Below are 18,972 nucleotides of genomic sequence, written 5' to 3'. Positions count from 1 at the left end.
GAGAATTCTCAGTTCTTGGGAATTGTTGCAAGTGACTTAAAAAAAGTGACTTACTGGGCCTCAGTGTAATGTGTGTTTATTTGAGGAAATGGGGGTGTAGCTGCTCTTCTCAACCTCTTGATTTAAAGGCCTGTTCTAAAGGGATGTAACAAAACCAACTTTCTACTCGAGCTGCAGATCACTGGTCACAGAAATTTTTAGTAAGATTGTGTGTTAATTAACTTGTATTAAATTAGTTTTCAGAAGTGTTGCTTAGGAGGGGGTGGTAGGGACCATGACTAATAAAATTTCCTGAATTTTCTTACCCTAAACTGTGACATGCAAGGTATGTGCAACTTTCTGTTGTCTCTTCTCATCTTTGCAGCCATAACATGCTCTCAGTATTTTGGTAGAATATCAACAGCTTTGCAGTGTCTTTAAACTTTTCCTTCACCAAGTGTGTTTAAATTGTTTTGAACACAGGAGCAGCTGTTCGTGTGATGATTTGGGAGATGATGATCCCATCGGCTGGTTTGAAGTGGAAGAGGAATGGGATGAAGTTGATGTCAAAATGCAGCAATGCAGAGTTTCCCAAGTAAGGAACCACACACACAAACCCCTTGGCGCAGTCCCAGTGAGCAGGGGCTCCTCTCTGTGCTCTGCTCTAGAGCCAACTGAAACAAAAAAATAAACCTAATTCTTTGTGTGAGGGGCAGCTCTGCTGGGTAGGGGCAAAAAACCAATGGCTTTCTAGTTAAGTGATGTAACTTTTGTCCTCTGAGTTTTCTTTTTCCCTCTATGCACATATATATATATAAAATGTAATTAAGTGGTGCTTCAGAATCAAATATAATGCAAAGGGGCATGATAATGTGCAATTACTGGTTTTATCAGGATGAAATATTTCTAAAAATAGTGACATGAGTGTTCCTTTATTTTATTATCTAGACAAATTAACTCTGTGGAGTTGTAGCATTTGTTCTTTCAGAGCCAGGTTCTTCAATCCTTGTTTTAGTGGGCAGTTCCATCAGTCAGGCTGATTTCCTTGGGGAAGGAGATCTTTGTTTCAGGAATGGCAGAAGATGGGCTTTCATCTGTAGTGCTTAAGATCCTGTGGTAGTTCCCCAGCCCGTGTGAACTGTGGGGATTAGCAGAAGTGGTGGCACAGTTTACAAATCAGCTGGGAATTCTCCTGCCACCATCCCTGCTGCTGCAGAGTGACTGAGTCCGTGGGGATGGCAGAGCTTGCTGTTCCCTTCAGCTTTGCATTCTGCACCTCACTGAGGACAGGGTGGTACCAGCACATTTTATATGTTACATATTGATCCTCTGTTTTTAAATACAGCTAATGTTTTAAATATTACATATTCATCCTCTGTTTTTAAATGCAGCTAATAGGTTTTTTTTTACCTTGCAAAAATGCTATAGGGGCAAGGAACAGCACCTGCAGGGTGAGTGAGTTGCTAATGAATTAACTAAGCTTGCAGCTGCTTCTAGAGGTCACAGACCCATCACTGTGATTTTTTGGAAGGAGGGAGAGATCAAGCTTAGCCTGAACCTCAGGTTGAATATTTTAAACTGCTAATGAATTAACTAAGCTTGCAGCTGCTTCTAGAGGTCACAGACCCATCACTGTGACTTTTTTGGATGCAGGGAGAGATCAAGCTTAGCCTGAGCCTCAGGTTGAGTATTTTAAACCTCTGGAAGTGACTGACAGGGACTAAGGCTTGGCCCCCCCACAAAACTCCACTTACAATCTCCTCACACCTGCCTTTTGAAAGCAGTATTTGTACCAGCTTTTAACCCCCAATTTTGTGCTGTTTTTATATCCTTGCAGTACTTGATGATCAAGTTCTTGTGCACGAGGCAAGACACGGCCGAACGTCTGGGGGTGCAGGGCCTGAGCGTCCTGGGGTACCTGCGGCCCACGAGGGACGAGCCCAGCAGGACCATGAGCTGCCTGCAGTGCAGGAGGAGCGAGGAGGACACGGTTTGTGGCACAACTCTGCTCCTCAGGACGCTTCATTTCATCCAGCAGCTGGCACAGGACCTGGTATGTTTTTACTTCTCGGGTTGTTTGAAGCCTGTGTTTGCTGTGCTGAAAGTAATAAGGCCGTGCAAACAAACTGGAAATGGGTGAAGAGAGGTCTGGGTGCTTTTAAACAGTGGGGGAGAAAAAAATGGTTTCTGAAAAATAGCATTCTGTGTGTGTTCACTGAACGTGAGAGAATGTGCTCACTGTGGGTCCAGGAGGGAGTGAAGAAGGGTTTTGCAGCAGTAGGTGGAACAGGAGGATGCTCCATGTCTGTTAGTGTAGCTGTTTCTGAAGCAAACATCTGGAAAAATGCCCAAAGAGGAAGCTGAGAAGATTTCACAGATGAAAACATCCCTGTTTTTATCTGAAATAATACATACAGAGTTGAGGGCTGTGACTGGTGTGTCTGTTGGGTGTCAGTGTGGTGTGCCCAGCCCCTGAGGATCCATGTCAAAAGGATGATTTGTTTTTTCAGTACATGTGTCTGGGCCTTTTCAGCTTCACTTTGAACCATGGGCAGTCAGGTCTCATTTGGGCTGCTTCTTCCTTTCAGTCAAATCAGATGGAGAGTTGGAAGCTGGAAAGTCTTTTAGTGGTGGAGGACAAGGGTGGGAACTCAGACATCTGGAAAGGGGAGAGAGCTCAGGGTAGGAGAAGGTTTCAGCATGAACTGTCACATTTAGACACTGAAATATCAATGAAAGAACTTAAACAGGAGTTCAGTGTAGCTGCAAATTTACAGGAAACCTGTAAGGCCCAGTGCTGGGGGATTTACTTCTTATAAATGTGTTCTGTATGGAGTTAATTTTCCAATGCTGCATTTTCTTTGCCTTTTTAAGGTTCAGCAGAAGGAGAGTGGATTAAAATACAAGTCATTTTTAGACTTCACAGGCCTTGATTTGCAGCTGTTCTGGAATTTTTACAATAAACTTCACCAAAAGTAAGTCACTTCTTTACTGTCTGCTGAGGCACTAATCTCTGTGTGTGTGTGTAAATAAAGGATGCTTAGTTTAGTTACAGCAGTTTGTTCTTCCTAAACTGCATCATTTACATAAATAACATTTTCCTACTGCTGCCATATGGACTTTGAGCTGTAATGTTATGTGGAAACTTGAACTGTAGATTAATTTAGCTGGTGGCTGTGGCTGTGTGCTCTCCACTCAGTGTTTTTTATCCATCTGAGATGGTGACTTTCAGAGCATAATTTATTTGGTGCAAAAGAGCTTCTTTTCTAGTTTTTGGGTTGTTTTTTTCAGTTTGTTTTCTGTTTTGTTTGGGTTTTTTACAGCCCAAGGGAAGAATGTATCTTTGCTCAAACACTGCTGTTGCAGCTTCTCCAGAGCTGCTTCTCTGTCCTTACTGGAGACAATAAAACTGCTAAACCTCAAGAAACTCCTCAGAGCAAAACAGCTGGGCACACAGAAGCTGCAGAAGAGCTTTATAGACACTTGTGTGAAGGTAATTTTTATTTAATGTATATTAGGTGTTCTGGCTGTACAAATTTGGGAGATGATATTTATTCCCAGAGGCCAAGCTGGCTCCTGTTCCTTTGTTTCTCCTTCAGGTCAGTGTGTGCTGGTTGAGTCTGTCCCAGGGAAACTTTCCTTGACCCAAAGAAATGGTTTTATACATTTTTTTTTTTGACATTGTGTGGCCTAGAAAGAGCTGCAAGAGAAAACTCCTGCTTGAACCAGCAGGGAATGTGACCCTTCAGTGTTCTTTTATTTCTGAAATTTCACATAAATTTAAATGAGCTCCCAAGGAGTCTGTGAGGTTTACTGGAAGATTCTGGAGCCAGGAAGAGAATGGGAATTACACATCAGATTTCACTGGAAAGAGGGTGACACATTGTTTATCCAAGTGCATTTTGAACAGTCTCATGCAGAGTGAACCAGAGAGAAACCAGTTCATACAGAATCTGTCACATCTTGGAAACTTTATTAGCTCTGCTGGTTTTCAAGTCATGATATTCCTAGAATTAATTTACCCAGTGAATAAATATATTCTTAAACAAATCTTCCTTGCTGAAGTTAAAAACTTTCCCCTCCTTTTCCGTGGGTGTTGCAGGGACTTGAAGCTTTGTAGTCTTACCATGCTGAACTCAGTTATGCCTCTAACACACTAGGAATGATTAGAACTTGTAATTTTGTTTCCTTTTTGTCTGAGCAGTGGTGGATATGGGGGACAGTAACTCCATGCCAATGAAACTGCTGAAAGAGGAAGTGAAGAACACCCTGCTCAGTGGAGCTGCAGTGTTTTTCCCAGACAGACAGACCAGGAGACAGCAGCTCTTCACCATGATGGTAAACCATTACATGAGAGATGGATTGAATGTTTAGAACCTGCTTGCTTTGTGCAGAAAAGAGGACAAATCTGAGTTGTTGTTGTCAAATAGTGCATATTTTTGTCCCATTCGAGTAAAAACCTTAATTTTTTATCTTTGCCTCTTTACTCTTTTTCCTCCTTTCTCTCTCTCTGCAGCTGATCCAAAGAAAGGCAGGATTAGCCCTGCCTTTCTTACCAAAAATGAATAGTAGAGGGCAGAAATTAGAATTCTGTCTCACAGAGGAGGGAAACAGAACCTATCATAAAAACAAATCTTTTTCCTTTTCTAGAAAAACATCACAGAGCAAGAACACAAGCAATCTGTACATCTTGCCTTCAGATCCTTGTGTACCCACTTCAGGTAAGGGGCAATACTGACACTGGAAATATTTATCTGATCCCCCACATCTGTTAATAAGCTGGTATTTAATCCTTTTTAGAAATGACACTCCCCTGGAAAATAAATCTCCAAAATAATCTGGTTTTGCTGTAGAAAGGAGATACTGCTACTCCTCAGTGTGTTTATTAACTGAATAACTGTATAAACACTGGCCAAGGCTGCTGCTGCAATCCCATTGTACTGCAGTCACACTGTACTGCTCTCAGGCTTCTCCAGGGCTGTCTTCCAGGTTTTTAAGTGCTTGTTTGCCCGTGGTGATGGTTGTTGTTGTTGATTGAATCAGTCTGGAGTCATCAGAACACAAACTTTTGATTTTCCCAGTAATTCCACAGCAGGCTCTTGACAGATTTGTCACCGAGAAACAGCTGAATGTGTGGTTTGAACTGTGCTCCTTGTTGGTCAGTAAGATCTTTGTCTTGTAGTGATCAAGATCCTGGTGGGCTCTTACTGTTACCAGAGAAAGGAGTTTCTGGGAATTTTGACATAAGTGAAGTGCTGTCAGTCATGGACACCCTTCTGCTGGTGGCAGCACGAGAGGTAACTGTCTTGGCACTGCTCCTGCTTCCTTGTGCTGGATTTTGTGTGCACTCAAACACGAGCTGCCTGCCTGAGGTGGGTGCTGAGGAACCAGCTCTCCTCTCCTTCTGGATGCAGCTACTCCTGCCTGTGCAGTGGTGGGATCAGGTTTTCCAAGCAGCTGGAGTGTTTTCCCTTCAACATGAACATCTTGTGATAGTAGAGTAGGTAATGGATGGGATGTGGGGTTTTTCCATGGGGGGACACTCGGATGCAGAAGTGATCACCCCATTTTGAGAGGATAGAATTGTCCTGAGGGAGGTGGAAATGGAGGAGGGCCATTTACATATGGAGAGAAAATGTGCTGAGAACATCGAGTGACTCATATGTGGCTGTTCCTATTTAAAATTGGGATACATCAAAACAAAGCCCATCAGTTGCTTCTTGTTACATTTACTGCCTGTCATCTGCATTTCATCTTTTTTTTTTTTTTTCTGGGGTGAGTGGGACGAGAATGTCCATCACAGCTGACACACAGCTCCACACTGTGTGTCATCCTGCAGCAGAAGAGGCTGCATTGCATTCCTAAATGCTCCTCTTTATTTTCCAGTGTGAAATGATGATGCTGGATGTTGCCCAGCAAGAGAGTGGCACGGTCTTGGCTTCCTTGTTCTGGTCTGTTCAGGGCAGCCTCCTGTCCTGGTGCTACCTGCAGCTCAAGGGCACTGACAGCTCAGCCAAGGACCTTGCAGTGGAAATACTTCAGAACTGTAAGTGCTGGGATGGAATGCAGCACGAAGGGTGCTGCAACACAGAGCTTCAAAATGGGATTCTGCAAATTGCAGGATAATGAAGGATCACCAGAGGTTGCCTGAGGCACGCTCATATCTGTCACAGCACTGTAATCTCTCCAGGAAGTCATTTGTAGGCACATTGAGCAACCTGGGGTTTCAGCTGCACTGATAATCTTACCTTGGGAGAGTCTCCAGAAAGCTTTTCAGGGAGTTTTGGGGTCAAATACTGAAAAAAAACCCAAATTACAAATAGTTACAGACTTTTATTTGAACATTTTAGTTTAAGTGTCCCTTATTTTGATAAAGTCCTGGGTTAATAATATATATTTTGCTAGATATTTGTGATAGCAAAAAGAAAGGAACTTGCTTAAGAAGTTGGACACTTCTAAGGGGTTTTGTTGGGTTTTTTGAGGGGGATTGGTTTTGTTTTTAATGCAGCAGCTCAGTATTGAGGAGTTAATTAGGCCAAGTACATAACAGAGGTATAATTTTATATAAATTACTTAATGTTAGTTGTATATGAATAAGTTTGCTGTGTTCCTGTCTTACATTTAAAAATGAAGTAAGGCTAAAGCTAAAAAATTCCTACCCTCACCTGTTGCTGCATAACTATCCAGGGAGGCTACTGGATACACTGAGGTTGTTGAAACAGTCTTGGAGTGTTTGATTTAATTACTCATCACTCATCTTTTCTGTGTTACCATTGACAAGCAAGACTTGTTTCCTCAACAGAAATATCCCAGAAAACTTCCCTGAGCTGTTGGGTGTCCCTGCCTTAGACAGCAGATCCTTCCCTGCTTTGTCCTGGTGCACATCACGTTGGATAAAGTGGGTTGTGGGAGCAAATCCTTCAGATGGCTCTTAAAGGTTTGGGTTTTTTTCCCTCTTCAGATGTGGGCCAGTTCCTGTCAAACGTCAGGACGATTCTGCAGTCCCTTTTATCACAATACAGTGGCAAAACCATAGTAGAAAAAATCAGTAACTCTGTCTTTGCCATGGCAACTCGTCAGCTGGTAAGTGAGCTGGGGGGTTTGTCCTATTTCTGGGGGGCTTGGCTGTGTTTTTGGGGTGTTTTCATGAGATCTGGGTTCTCTCCTAGGTCATCTTCCTGCTGGATTTTTGCACTTTAGACATTCCACACTGTACTCTGCTCCAGGGATTCAGCACTTTGATAGAACCACTGAAAAGCCTTTGTAGTGAACCTCATAAGGTAACTGAAGACACAGGCACTGCTAAACACAGTCGAACAAAAGCAAAATTGCAAGAAAGACAGAGAAAACCTGGGGTGATTGTGTTGGGATGTGTGATGAAATGTCGAGTGAAGAACTAGAAATACATCTGTACGATGTGGAAGATGAGCAAAACCATCACAAAGTGCAAGTGGAATGAGGCAGCCTGGAAGGTAGATAGGAAGGAGGGATTCTGAGGGTGAAGAGGAAAATAAATTAAAAATAGCTTGTGCTTCATATTTTTAGCTTCATGGCTTGTGGTGATGCAAACAAAGTCTGTGTGTCTGCAGTGTAGATGTTTAAATCTGCATTAGTCATCCAGGCTCCTTTTTATCATCGTTGGAGACTTGTAGTGACTTCTGGGTGAGACTGTCTCCTCCTGCAGGAGACTGCAGTTTGCTTTGCAAGTGCTTCCTTACTGTGATTATCAAGGATCTAGTTCCAGTATAAATCAGTGCTGTAGCCTTCTAACTGCCATTTGTATGTACATCTGGCAACTTGCAAGTACAGACACGAAAATCTAGTTTGGTGATGTTTTAAAAATTCGCTTTGGATTTGTATCTGAGAGTGCATTTCTGTTGAGCAGATGGAGATGGAGAACTGGCAGCAGGAGCAGCCTGTGGTGTTGAGGACGTGGACTATGGAATCACCTCATAACTATGAGAATAATTGCCATGAGGTCTCAGTCTTCCTGTGCCATGGGGCAACTTACTTTGAGGTGGAATTTGATGACAAATGTGAAACTGAAAGGAGGTAATTTAATCTTGGGCTGTGTCAGGTTCCAGCATCTGTTTGCAGAGGGGCAATTCACGTCTCAATGTGCACTCCAGATGTGCCAGTGCAATTTTCCTTGTCTGGGGTAACACACAGTGTGTGTTTTCACTGACCACTTCTCCTGGCAGATGTACTGAGCTGTTCGTAGGAATTTTGCTTCCTTTGGCCTCCATCTGTTTTGTAACCACCACAGGTTGTGCTTGTGGTGTTTATTTTGCCCTCTTTAGGCAAAACTCTTGGCTTGCCTTGTCTTGGTAACAGATCAATAAATGCTTATTTAAGGCATTTACCAGATGTGAGATTTGGCACCGATTGCTGAAGGGTTGGGACAGTCCTGCAGAAAGCTGTGTTTGCTGGGACTTCTGCACCGAAACATGGAACAAAATAAAGGTTCAGAAAGATGGGGCAGGGTGCACTGAGATGCAGCACTTGTGAACATCCCAAAGCCAACATTTTCCCCCCCAAAAAAAAACCTAACAAAGTAAATTAGGAAGTAATGAATTGCAATTTTCACAGGTATGATTACCTGGAGTTTACTGATGCCAGAGGGGCAAAAACTCGTTACGATACAAAGGTTGGCACTGAGAAGTGGCCTAAGGTGAGCACCTTTAAAATTCTGAACCAAGTGATTTATCCAATCTTAAGAAATCCTTATGATTCCTGTGGAAACCTGCTGTCTAAAAGGATGTGGGATTTTGTGTGTGGGTGTGATTATTCCCTGTTAGAGGTTGGGGGGGGGGGCAGGAGGTGAGGAAGAAAGTCTGAAATGCTGCAAAGCAAAGGAGGGAATGAGTAAAGAATCCCTCTTTGCTGCTGTTGTCAAAAGAGCAATCAATAAAAATGCAAATCAATAATCATGTTTAACTGGCAGTAACTACTTAGGTAAAATTTACTCTGCCCTCAGTTTTTCCATCATGAGACAAGCGTGGCCCTTCCTGTGGGGGAGCGAGCCCTACTCAAATGGGATGCTGCTCTCTTACTTTGTGCCTCTAAAACTCAATCATCTATAAAAATGTCCCATTAAGCTGTTAAATAGAAATTTTCCCTGCTTAGTATTGTGGGTTTCTCATGCTGGTGGTGGGGGAAGTTATAGATGTGTTACGGACAGCCCATAGCACTGCAGACCCCCCGAGTTGCTGAAGGGAATTCCTTACCCTGAAACGTTCTCCTGTCATGGACATTTGGCAAAATGACTGTTTTGTTGCTCTGTAGAAAGTGACCTTTAAGGCTGGCCCACGGCTGCAGTTTCTCTTTCACTCTGACAGCAGCAATAATGAGTGGGGCTACAAGTTTTCCGTCACTGCTTACGGGCTGCCCGACGTCGCCGTGTCTTGGGGCTTGGATTTACAGCTGCTTGTCTGCCGGCTGATGGGGCGCTTGGCTTCCCGAAGCATGGCCCTGAAATCCCAACGAGGTGAGTGCCTGCCAGGGCTGCAGCCACTTGGGATCCACCTGCATCAGAAATACATGGAAATTGGGGGTGAATTGTCTGCATTTCTCTCAACTCACCGTGTTACTCCCAGGCGTGGACACCTGGGAGTAAACACACTAAGCTGAGTTAAATTTATGGATTAATACAGTCCCTGGTGTTGTGGCCCACCCCACACTGGGGGGGGTGTGAATATGCAGCCAGCAAACCAAAAAAAAAAATGACACAGCGTAGAACACAAGTGATTTTTAAAAAAGTTTCACATTTGGTGTTGATTGAAATTTGAATTCGCAAATGAAGTTTTGGTTGATTCTGCTGGTTGAGTTCATTTAGGATTTTTGGGCAGGTGAAGATAAGGAAAATAGATATTAAATAAATAAGTTGCTTATTCCTTAACTTCACAACCAGAACACTTCTATCTAGCTTCCTAAATCAGAATCCATTCACCTCTTGGGGTAAATTTAACAAGGTTAAAGAGGTCTTGCTGCCATCAGGTGGTCGGTATTTGGAGAATTAGGCAGCTACTTCCCTGTGAATTTAGGGAACTAATTGAAGTGTTCCTATAGAATATTACATTCCATTTTTAATATAAGCATGCTTACATATAGCAAATTATGATGTCTTTAGTAAGAGAAAAAGCTTTTAAACTCTCTTGCAAATTGGGGAATTTCTGTAGTTGTAAGAACAGCAAAAATGTTTTCTTTAAAGTCCTTCCATAATGTAACATTGTCACTGTAGATAAGATATTGATGGTGCCATTAGAGAAGAGATACATCACTTTTCTATATCATGTTGGAGAAACAGAAAACATTGTTAAATTATTTGTTTAGTCTACTTGCATTAACTTTTTTGGGGTTTTTCCCCCCTGTTTGATGTTTAACATGTATTGTTTTCATCGAGCTGTAAAAATGAAGACAAATATTCAGTCACTGAAGGGTGTGTTTTGATTTCCTTGCAGAACTAGGTAGTGAAGCAGACTTGCCTCCTCTGAAAGTCACCTCAGTTCTTAATTCCCCTCTGTGGAAACCTGTCTTCAGGCATCAGATGTGTCCTGAGGCAGCCCTGGGAGCCAGGCAGAGCAGTGCCAAGCACCAAGAGAAAAAAGAGGTACTTACACCTTGCTTTTGTTCCACTGGAACCCTTGGGCATCACCAGGGTTCATTCACCCCCACCTTGTGCAGGGATGTCTTTGGTCGGATCATTTTATTCACCTGCCCTGGATGAGCTGCAGGTTGACTCCATTGTCCCAGAGCAGCTGCAGCAGTTACTCAGATAATACCAGTGTGTTATTAACATTAAATCCACCTTCTCTCCCCCTTCCCAGGCTCGGAGCTCTCCCCACGACGTCGGCCGTAACTTTCTTATCGACTTTGCCAAATCAGATCCTGCCCAGGACTTCAGTGGGCAAAAATCTGAGCTTTTCAAAGGACTCACACAGGCATGTAAAAAACAGACCCCAAAGACAGATATAGTTGCTGGTTCTACTATTGATCAAGCTGTGAACTCAACATTTGCTGCTTTGGTGTATCTCACTCCAGATTTATTTGAGAAGCTTCAAAAATATGGTAACTCTAATATTATTAGATTATCTTAATAACGGAGACTTGAAAGTTTGTCAAAGGCTCTCTTACAGCTCAGTTCATAAGCTTTAAAGATCAGTTTAGTGGCGCCAGTTTTAAAGAAGATGTTCTGTATAAAGGTGTCATTTGGGTAGACTGGATAAGCCTTCTCTCTAGAGTGTTTTTTATTAATATATACTTTTGTCTTTGGAGCACTGGCAAAATATTAATAACCATCAGAAGCTACTAATCCTCTAGAGCTATGCCTAAAGAGAGTAGTGATGTCCTCTGGGGCTTTAATTCAGAACAGTGAGGCTCCTAATTATTATTTTCCACTCCCGTTGTATCTTTTCTAAAATTCCAGAACAACTGATATATGTTGTTAACTGTTGGGGTTGGAGGAGGTGTGAATTACCTCCCACTGTGGAAACTAACCTTGGCACCCTCCAAATGCACATTTAAATTTCCTTTTTAAATAAAAGGCAGTGCTTTGCTTTTAACTTGTATAATACCTGTTGTATTACAACTTTCCAGGAGGTCAAACGAGCAACTTTTTAACTTAGAACATCCTTCCCTTAAGTTTATTGGAAGTATTTGAATTATTGGAAGTACTGGATAATAAGATGTTGGTTTTGAAGGGTTTGCTTTTAGGCTTTCACTCTCTGTCCCAGTTTTGACACTAAACATCTTACATTGCCATTGGGTCACAGAATGATTGATGGAGCTTATTTTTTGAGCTCTAAAGTTACGAGTGAAAATGCCTGACACAGAGACTGGATGACTAATGTGGTTACTGCCTTTAGTCATCCTGTCTGTGTCTGACAACTGGGCTCATTTTCTGGGTGAGATTGAAAGCTGGGGTAGCACAGGAAATTATTACAGAGTGCTTGAGAAATCCATCCCACTGGTAGGTCAGGTTGTGCTGGGGCAGAGTCACTTCAGGCCCCTGTGCCATGGGAAGGAGGGACGAGTGACCCTGAAAAGAGGAAAGGAAATAAGGAATAAAAAAGGGGGAGTTGCAAAGGGAAGGCAGAGTAGGAATGTCTTTTTCTCCATAGTCCTTCTCGGGTCAGTTTGCACAGAAACTGTTTGGGCAGGTCTTTAATGTCTGTAAATTGATCTTGAAGGTCCATTCCAGAAATTCATGGCATAAAACAATAGAGACAACAAATACATCCATAGAGCTTTAAGTTAATACTAAACATTTCATGATTATTCTGGTTTCTGTTTGCATCAGTGATATTTGTGTGCATAGGGAGAGGTTTTTATTTTCCATGACTTCAGGCATCAGTTTTGGGAAGAGATAAGAAAGATACTCGTAATTTAACTTTGTAAATAACTCTGTCAAGGTGCAGTTTATGTGTTTAAGACATATGAGACTTGGCAGGTTTTATTCCGTGTTTTTCTTGCAGGCATAATTCCAAGCATTGAGTAAGAGATGAGGGGAGAGCTGTAGCATAATTTTAATGAAGTAGTTGTATAAAAACAGAGCTGTAAATAAACAGGACTCTTCTTTCTCTCATTTCCAGTCAACAGTGGAGGCAAGGTGCCTTTGTGTGATGAGTTTGCACAAGTATATTCCCTGGCTGATTCCATTAGAATATGGATGGTAAGATCACTCAGGGGGATATCTATTAATGTCATTTACCTTAATGTTTTACAATGCAATGTTAAGGAGTAGATTGGAACAGTCTTTTCCTTCAGTGATCCTAAGTCAATTGTTTTCACTTAGGAAGAACTTATATTTACTTCTGAGCTTTGAACTTAAATGTTTAAATGTAGTTTTGAACTCCTTCCCACCTTCCCTCTGCTCCAGATGTGCCATCATGATTATTTAGGACTGAATTTGACTCCATCAGTTAATTTGTGTTATTTTTCAGTAAGAATGTGTGTTGTTAATTAGGAAGATTATTACATTGAGTTGGGAGTTCTTTAGAGGTAGAGGATAAAAAGAAATCTGTCTTAAACATCATTGTAGTATCTTGTGACCCTTTCCTGCCTAAGAATTCCTGGCAGCTTGTTATCCTGGAGCTGCAATGAGTGCAGATGCATGTTAAGATGAGTAATTGCCATCACCCATTGCATCTGACAGAGCTCACCAGTGAGCTGGCATGTTTTTGGAGAACCTTATCTCATGACTAGATAAATGTCTTTTCCTGAGGGTGGGGGTAAAGGAGAAGCCTTTTTTTCCTTGGATTGCTGATGCACATCCAGTCACAAGACAGGGAATGCTCTCAGCCTGCAGACCTGGAGCAGCTCTGGCAGTTCAGGGCTGCTCTTGGAGGCTCTGGGTGCTTTGCACTGCAGTGGGGAATGCTGGATTTCCACTGCCACCTGTTCCTGAGCTTAAATTCCCTTAGAGCAATCCAGTCCTCATCCTGCCTTGCTGTAGAGACACCCAGGGGGAATCAGATCTTAACTATTTTAACATCCTGTCTACAGTTGGAAATGAAGCAGAAATCCCTGATGGGGAGGGGAAATGATACTGAGGAGAAGCAGAACACAGAAGCAAGTGAGGTGAACCCAGAAACTCTTGGTAAGTGTTGCCTTTCCAAATGTGTAAGCATTGCCTTGTAAATCTTAAGACATTATTTTTGCTGTAAGAGGTAAGTTGGCAACTGGGGTTACTTTTTAATGCCTGAAGAGAGGACCCAGTGCACACTGCATGAACTGTCAGAGATTGTGCTCTGCTGTTCTTTGCAGAAAATAGAATGTGAGAAAATTCTGCAGGGAGTGACCTCTCACTTGGGTCATCTGGTTCTGAATTTATGTTCATCTATTTTTGTAGATACTTCTTACCACAGTTAGCTGATGTTGGGATAGCAGCTGATTGTTATTAGACTAAAATGCGTGCTCTTTAACTAACTACTGTGTACTTCACATGGTTCAGTGGGATTATTCAGATTGGGAAATATAAACTGACCCAACTGATAGTGTGTCATGATCAATATAACAAGAAAACCAGCATTTTCTGGCTGTCTTGGCTCAGAAGAAATAAGATAATTCACTTCCTTAGCAGAAGACAGCAAGTTTGCTGTTCTGCTGCCCTGACTTTTAACTCTTACTGTTTTCGTGCTGCAGCAAAACTCTGCATGCAGAAGAGCCTTTTGTTACTGAACTTCTTGCCTGTGAGAGCAAAGACGAAAGATTCTGCCTCAGCCACTTTGGAAGCACAGGACATGGATGACCCCCAGCAGGCTGTCAGTGAGAAATGCCAAAGCAAAGGAGCAGTCGTGGACACGGAATTCCAGGCAGCACATCCACCCAGCGCACGAACTCCCCCCGTTGCAAAAGAGGGGGAGCGAAAATCGCAGTCTGAGCTGAAGATGAAACAAGTTCCAGACCCCCTCCCAGCAGAAGCAGCGGCTGCATTTGCTGGTAAAGCTGCTGAGAGCGCAGTGTCCCAGCAGGAAGAGGTGTCCTCACCTCCCTCCACCCCCACGCGCAAGGCTCAGCTGAGCCGGGGCAGGCTGAGGCTCCTCTCCTTCCGCTCCGTGGAGGAGCCCAGACCGGCACCCACCGTGAAGGAAAAATACCCCATTCTGAAGAGCATATTGGACTTCATAAAGGATCAGTCCCTTTCACATGAGAGGTAAGCAAATTATAAAATACAGAAGCTCATCTTCACACCCCCTTCAGGAGGAATAAAACGTGTTTTAGCATCAAAACTTTTTATGTGTGAATAGTTGTCAGACTTATGTATCAAACTTCAGCTATTCATGAACATGTCGTGGCTCAGAGAGTCCTATTTCATTCCATTTGTTTCTATCATGTAGAACAGAATGTAAAAAACCAATTACTTGGGAATTTATTGTCTTGTTCCTTGAGATTTGTCTGCAGGGGTGTTTTGGTTTTTATCTCCAAACAGCAGAGAGGTGGTGTGTGACTGTTACCAATCCTTGATACCACACAGGGAGTGGTTGCATCTCAGGTTACCTGGTATTCTGAAAATGTGAATCGGGAGAGAGATTTCCCATTCTCAGCTTGTCTGTTTTGGGCTCTAAAACTTGGGATGGTGCAGGACGTGCTGGATCCTGTTTGGAGCTCTGTCAATCCCCCAGCTCTAACACACCCCTGCTGAAAAGTTAGATACAAAGCTTTTGTGTGATCAGTTTGGTCAATTAAATTGAATTGTGATTTGTTTTGAAGTTTTCATTGATTTTTTTTTTAATTATTATTATTATTTTTTGCTCTTAGTGTTTTAAAGGTTCTTGCTTTGAGAAAATCCCAAGGGCAGAGCATCATGGAAGTGCTCAAGACAATCCGCCAGTGCCTCAACTCGCTTGGGCAGCCCCACTGCTTTCACCCTCCCTGTGTGCTCTTCCTCCTGGAGCTTCTGGCCTGCCAGAAAGACTTCACAAAGTGAGTCATCATTTGAATAAATCTCAGCCGTGTCCTTGTGCTCCCCCAGTCGTGTCTATTGAAAACAGCAGAAAGTTGCTGCTTTTCAATCTGTATGGATAATAAAAAATACAACTCGAGGTTTAGTTTTCAGGCTGCTGTGCATATCTTGTGTGCTTCAGGTAAAACCACGAAAATTAATGATTATTTTCAGGTGGGATTTGGTTGCACAGCTGTTCATGCCAGTAGGTATTACATGTGTGGACACCTAGAAACATCTTTACAGTCCAGAACAGATCACAGCAGACTCAGAAAGTAGTTATAGTTCCTGTCTGGTTCTAGATTGGTTTCCTTCTCATCTAAGAGAAACCTGTAGTGATCCAACTAATTTAACTTGTAATTACTTAGGTAGCATTGCATCTTTATAATTTTTGTGAACTTAGGGTGTCATCTCGGCTTACAAAGCATCTGGCAGAATAACACCCCAGACTGGTGCACTCTGGAACATCTGCTTTTTGGTGAATTCTCCTCACTTTGGGTGTGATGGCTGTGCCAGAGCAGTTGTGCTGTGGGGTGGCACACCCCACTCGTGTGCCAGAGGCCGAAGGGAAGGATGTCAAGCCAAGGTCTCATTTCTGTGTCACCTCTGTCCCCTTGGCTCCTCCCTTGTCAGGAGCTCTCCATGGTCACCCTGCAGTTCCCTGACTTCCTTTAAGATCTTGATTAGATTTTGGTAAAGGACCTTTTTAATTCAAAGGAATGTCCTGTCATTAGTGTCTTGAGTTGCTTCTCATTCCTGCTACAGGACTCTTCTATTTATTTTTTTTTTAAACTACCAGACTACATTTTAAATAAAACTTAACATCCTTCCCACTTCTGGGGAGGGGTTAAAAAAATAACCTACTTGTAAAACTTCTACAAAGCATCCTACCTAAAATATAATAATGAATTCAAGGCTACTAAACTGACTCTTTTTTTTTTTCCAGCTACTTTGGAAACTTGGAAGGCTGTGGGGCTGAGCTGCACAGAGAAATTCGGGAGTCCTACTATCAGCTTGTTCTGTTCCTGGTTAATTCTGTGAAGGGATTTAGTGCTATTAATGACAGGTACAGTACATTGCTTACCTTATTTCTGGGATTTTTATTCACTGTTCCTCCACACCACTTCCCTTGTTATTTGTTGTTTAATGCCTTAATTAAGTTTGATTTAATCAGACTGTACTTTGTATTATTTACAGAACTAAATAAGGATCTTGTGCTCAGAAATGCCAAGTTGGCTTCTTATTGCCACTATTCAGGGAAGCACAATAAATTTATTAATGTTAAAAACTTGAATTAATGCATTTTGTAGTTATAATTCCACAATGTGTTTGTGAAGTTTAGTAGTACAATACTGGAAATAGCAAATTTATAGTGGAATACTTGGGCAAGATAAATATGACAGTTCTGCAACCAGGCTTTAATGTTAAAACTCATGTTTGGTAACATCCTGGTTAGAATTTTGGGGATTTTTAGGCATGCTGTGTTCTAAAGAAATGAGAATTTTGTGATTATAATGTCAGTCTCTGTGCCAGTAACTCTCGAGTCCTTTGTTCAGTTTTGACTGAAAGTACCAAAGGTTTCAAAGAGAACAAATTGCTCCAAAATGTCCTGCAGAGAAGAGACAAACCCTCTTGCTAATGCTGAGGCAACAGCAAAAGCTCCATCTTAACTGAACCACAAAGGACACCACCTTTATTTCAAATTCCTTAATCTCTGCCTGCTAAACAGTGTAAGTTTAACACATTGATAAAGCTGAGTTTTCAACTTCAGACCATGATTTGCTGTCTGTTGTTTGCATTCAGGTCGTTGCTTCCTGCCCTGTCCTGTGTGCAGACAGCTCTGCTTCACCTGCTGGATATGAGCTGGGAGCCAAGTGACCTGTCCTTCTTTGTGGAGATCCAGCTGCCCCATCTCCTCATGACAACCTCCCAGGAGAACATCAGTATCCATGACAGTGTCATTTGGTGAGTGGCACTAAATACTGATAGCATTTCACCCAGAAAGGCTCCTGAACTTTGTGCTGGAAGAAGCAGTAAAGGACTATTGACAGGCATGGCATAATTCTGGCCTGTGTCCAAAGGCTGAACTCAAGTATTGGAATCCTTTTGCATCCTTGCCAGTGCAAAAACTATTACAGTTTTATCTTTAACCTGATTGCTGCTGGAACACTGCAGTTGTTTAACAGTGTAGCAGGAGGTAGATAATGCTGCTTCTTCCCTTGATAAGTGTTTTTAACACCTTCATGTTGTGGTTTTATATTAGCTGTACTTGTTACATGTGGGTAAATGTGAAGGCCTAAGAGCTTTTAAATGTCTCATTTGATCTGCCAACATTTCAGAAGTTTTATAAGTGTGGATTTTTCTGATCTCCACGTGTATTTAAGAACGTGTCACAGGCAAGAAGCTGCTGTCTATATAGTCATTAATTAACCAGGTGAATGGGAGTTCTCACAGTTCTGTTTTTATTAGCATGTTATAGCACTTGGTTCTTTAACAAAAAAGATAAAGTTTTATTAAAGGGAAACCTGATTGCATTCAAACTTAATTTTAAGCTTACTTTTCTTTTAGTCAGTGGAGTGAAGAAGATGAAATTGCAGACTACAAGCAAAACTGTGAATGGATGGATGAATGTCAGGATGTAATGTTTGAGACCTGGTATGAAAAGATAGCTCAAGCTGACCCAGACAAGCAGAGAAAGGTGACCTCATGTTTTGTTTATTTATCTGCAGAAGGGGTAAATAGGAGACCTTCAAACTGAATTTCCATGAGTTGGATCTCTGGCTCCCTGTAGACTTTCAAAAAGCAATTAAAAGATCCCCATCCGTTTTTGCCAGGGGAAACGTTCCTGCTTTCTAAAGCAAGCTTTCCCCAGGTCAGAAAACAATACTCAAGCAGGTTGTGTCCGTGTCTTGCTGCAGATGCACATGTTTGTGGCTCGTTACTGCGACCTGCTGAACGTGGACATCTCCTGTGACGGCTGTGACGAAATCGCGCCGTGGCACCGCTACCGCTGCCTGCAGTGCAATGACATGGACCTGTGCAAGACCTGCTTCCTCGGTAAGAGTCCTCAAAGGACCCCTCAGAAGGACTCAAAAGGCAAAATGGTATCTTGTGAATTAAAGGTGAAATAAAATCAAACACCTTTTTCGTGGCTGCTTCAGAAACGCCGAACTTTTCTTTTCCTAATCGTAATTGGGGAAGATCCTTTATCAAAAAGGTTTTACAGGGTAATCTTTCCTTGCAGGTGGAGTTAAACCTGAAGGCCATGAGGATGACCATGAAATGGTTAACATGGAATATGCCTGTGATCACTGCCAGGGAGTTATCATAGGTCGGAGGATGAACTGCAACGTGTGTGATGACTTTGACCTTTGCTATGGGTGCTACCACGCAAAGAAATACTCTGACAGGTATTAAATATGTCATTTTCTCCCCCCCCACACACTTGGCAGAAAAAGATAATTAACATCAAAGTACCATCAGTCCCTCCCATGGGGCTTCCTACAAGGCTGTGCCTGACATCAGAACATCTCCTTGGTGTCCTTTGGGGA

At 42.3% G+C, this 18,972-nt stretch overlaps 1 protein-coding gene across 1 annotated transcript in view; it reads left to right on the top strand.

The window, feature by feature from the left end:
* The window catches only part of ZZEF1 (zinc finger ZZ-type and EF-hand domain containing 1), a 55,479-nt gene that overhangs the window by 14,709 nt on the left and 21,798 nt on the right, over window positions 1-18,972 (top strand). Inside the window, 24 exon segments of the mRNA XM_050321958.1 lie at window positions 463-574; window positions 1,817-2,032; window positions 2,854-2,954; window positions 3,303-3,472; window positions 4,184-4,317; window positions 4,630-4,700; window positions 5,162-5,276; window positions 5,866-6,025; window positions 6,941-7,062; window positions 7,149-7,259; window positions 7,865-8,031; window positions 8,569-8,650; window positions 9,265-9,466; window positions 10,440-10,588; window positions 10,806-11,046; window positions 12,570-12,649; window positions 13,483-13,576; window positions 14,122-14,632; window positions 15,238-15,402; window positions 16,368-16,487; window positions 17,225-17,386; window positions 17,990-18,119; window positions 18,340-18,478; window positions 18,666-18,831. Coding sequence (XP_050177915.1) covers window positions 463-574; window positions 1,817-2,032; window positions 2,854-2,954; window positions 3,303-3,472; window positions 4,184-4,317; window positions 4,630-4,700; window positions 5,162-5,276; window positions 5,866-6,025; window positions 6,941-7,062; window positions 7,149-7,259; window positions 7,865-8,031; window positions 8,569-8,650; window positions 9,265-9,466; window positions 10,440-10,588; window positions 10,806-11,046; window positions 12,570-12,649; window positions 13,483-13,576; window positions 14,122-14,632; window positions 15,238-15,402; window positions 16,368-16,487; window positions 17,225-17,386; window positions 17,990-18,119; window positions 18,340-18,478; window positions 18,666-18,831 — 3,720 coding nt within the window.

This window comes from Myiozetetes cayanensis, unplaced genomic scaffold (genome assembly GCF_022539395.1).
Source record: "Myiozetetes cayanensis isolate MyiCay16 unplaced genomic scaffold, myiCay2020 scf27, whole genome shotgun sequence".
NCBI classification, from domain to species: Eukaryota; Metazoa; Chordata; class Aves; order Passeriformes; family Tyrannidae; genus Myiozetetes; species Myiozetetes cayanensis.
The sequence above is the reverse complement of the archived record's forward strand: the minus strand, read 5'-3'. Positions and strand labels throughout refer to the sequence as shown.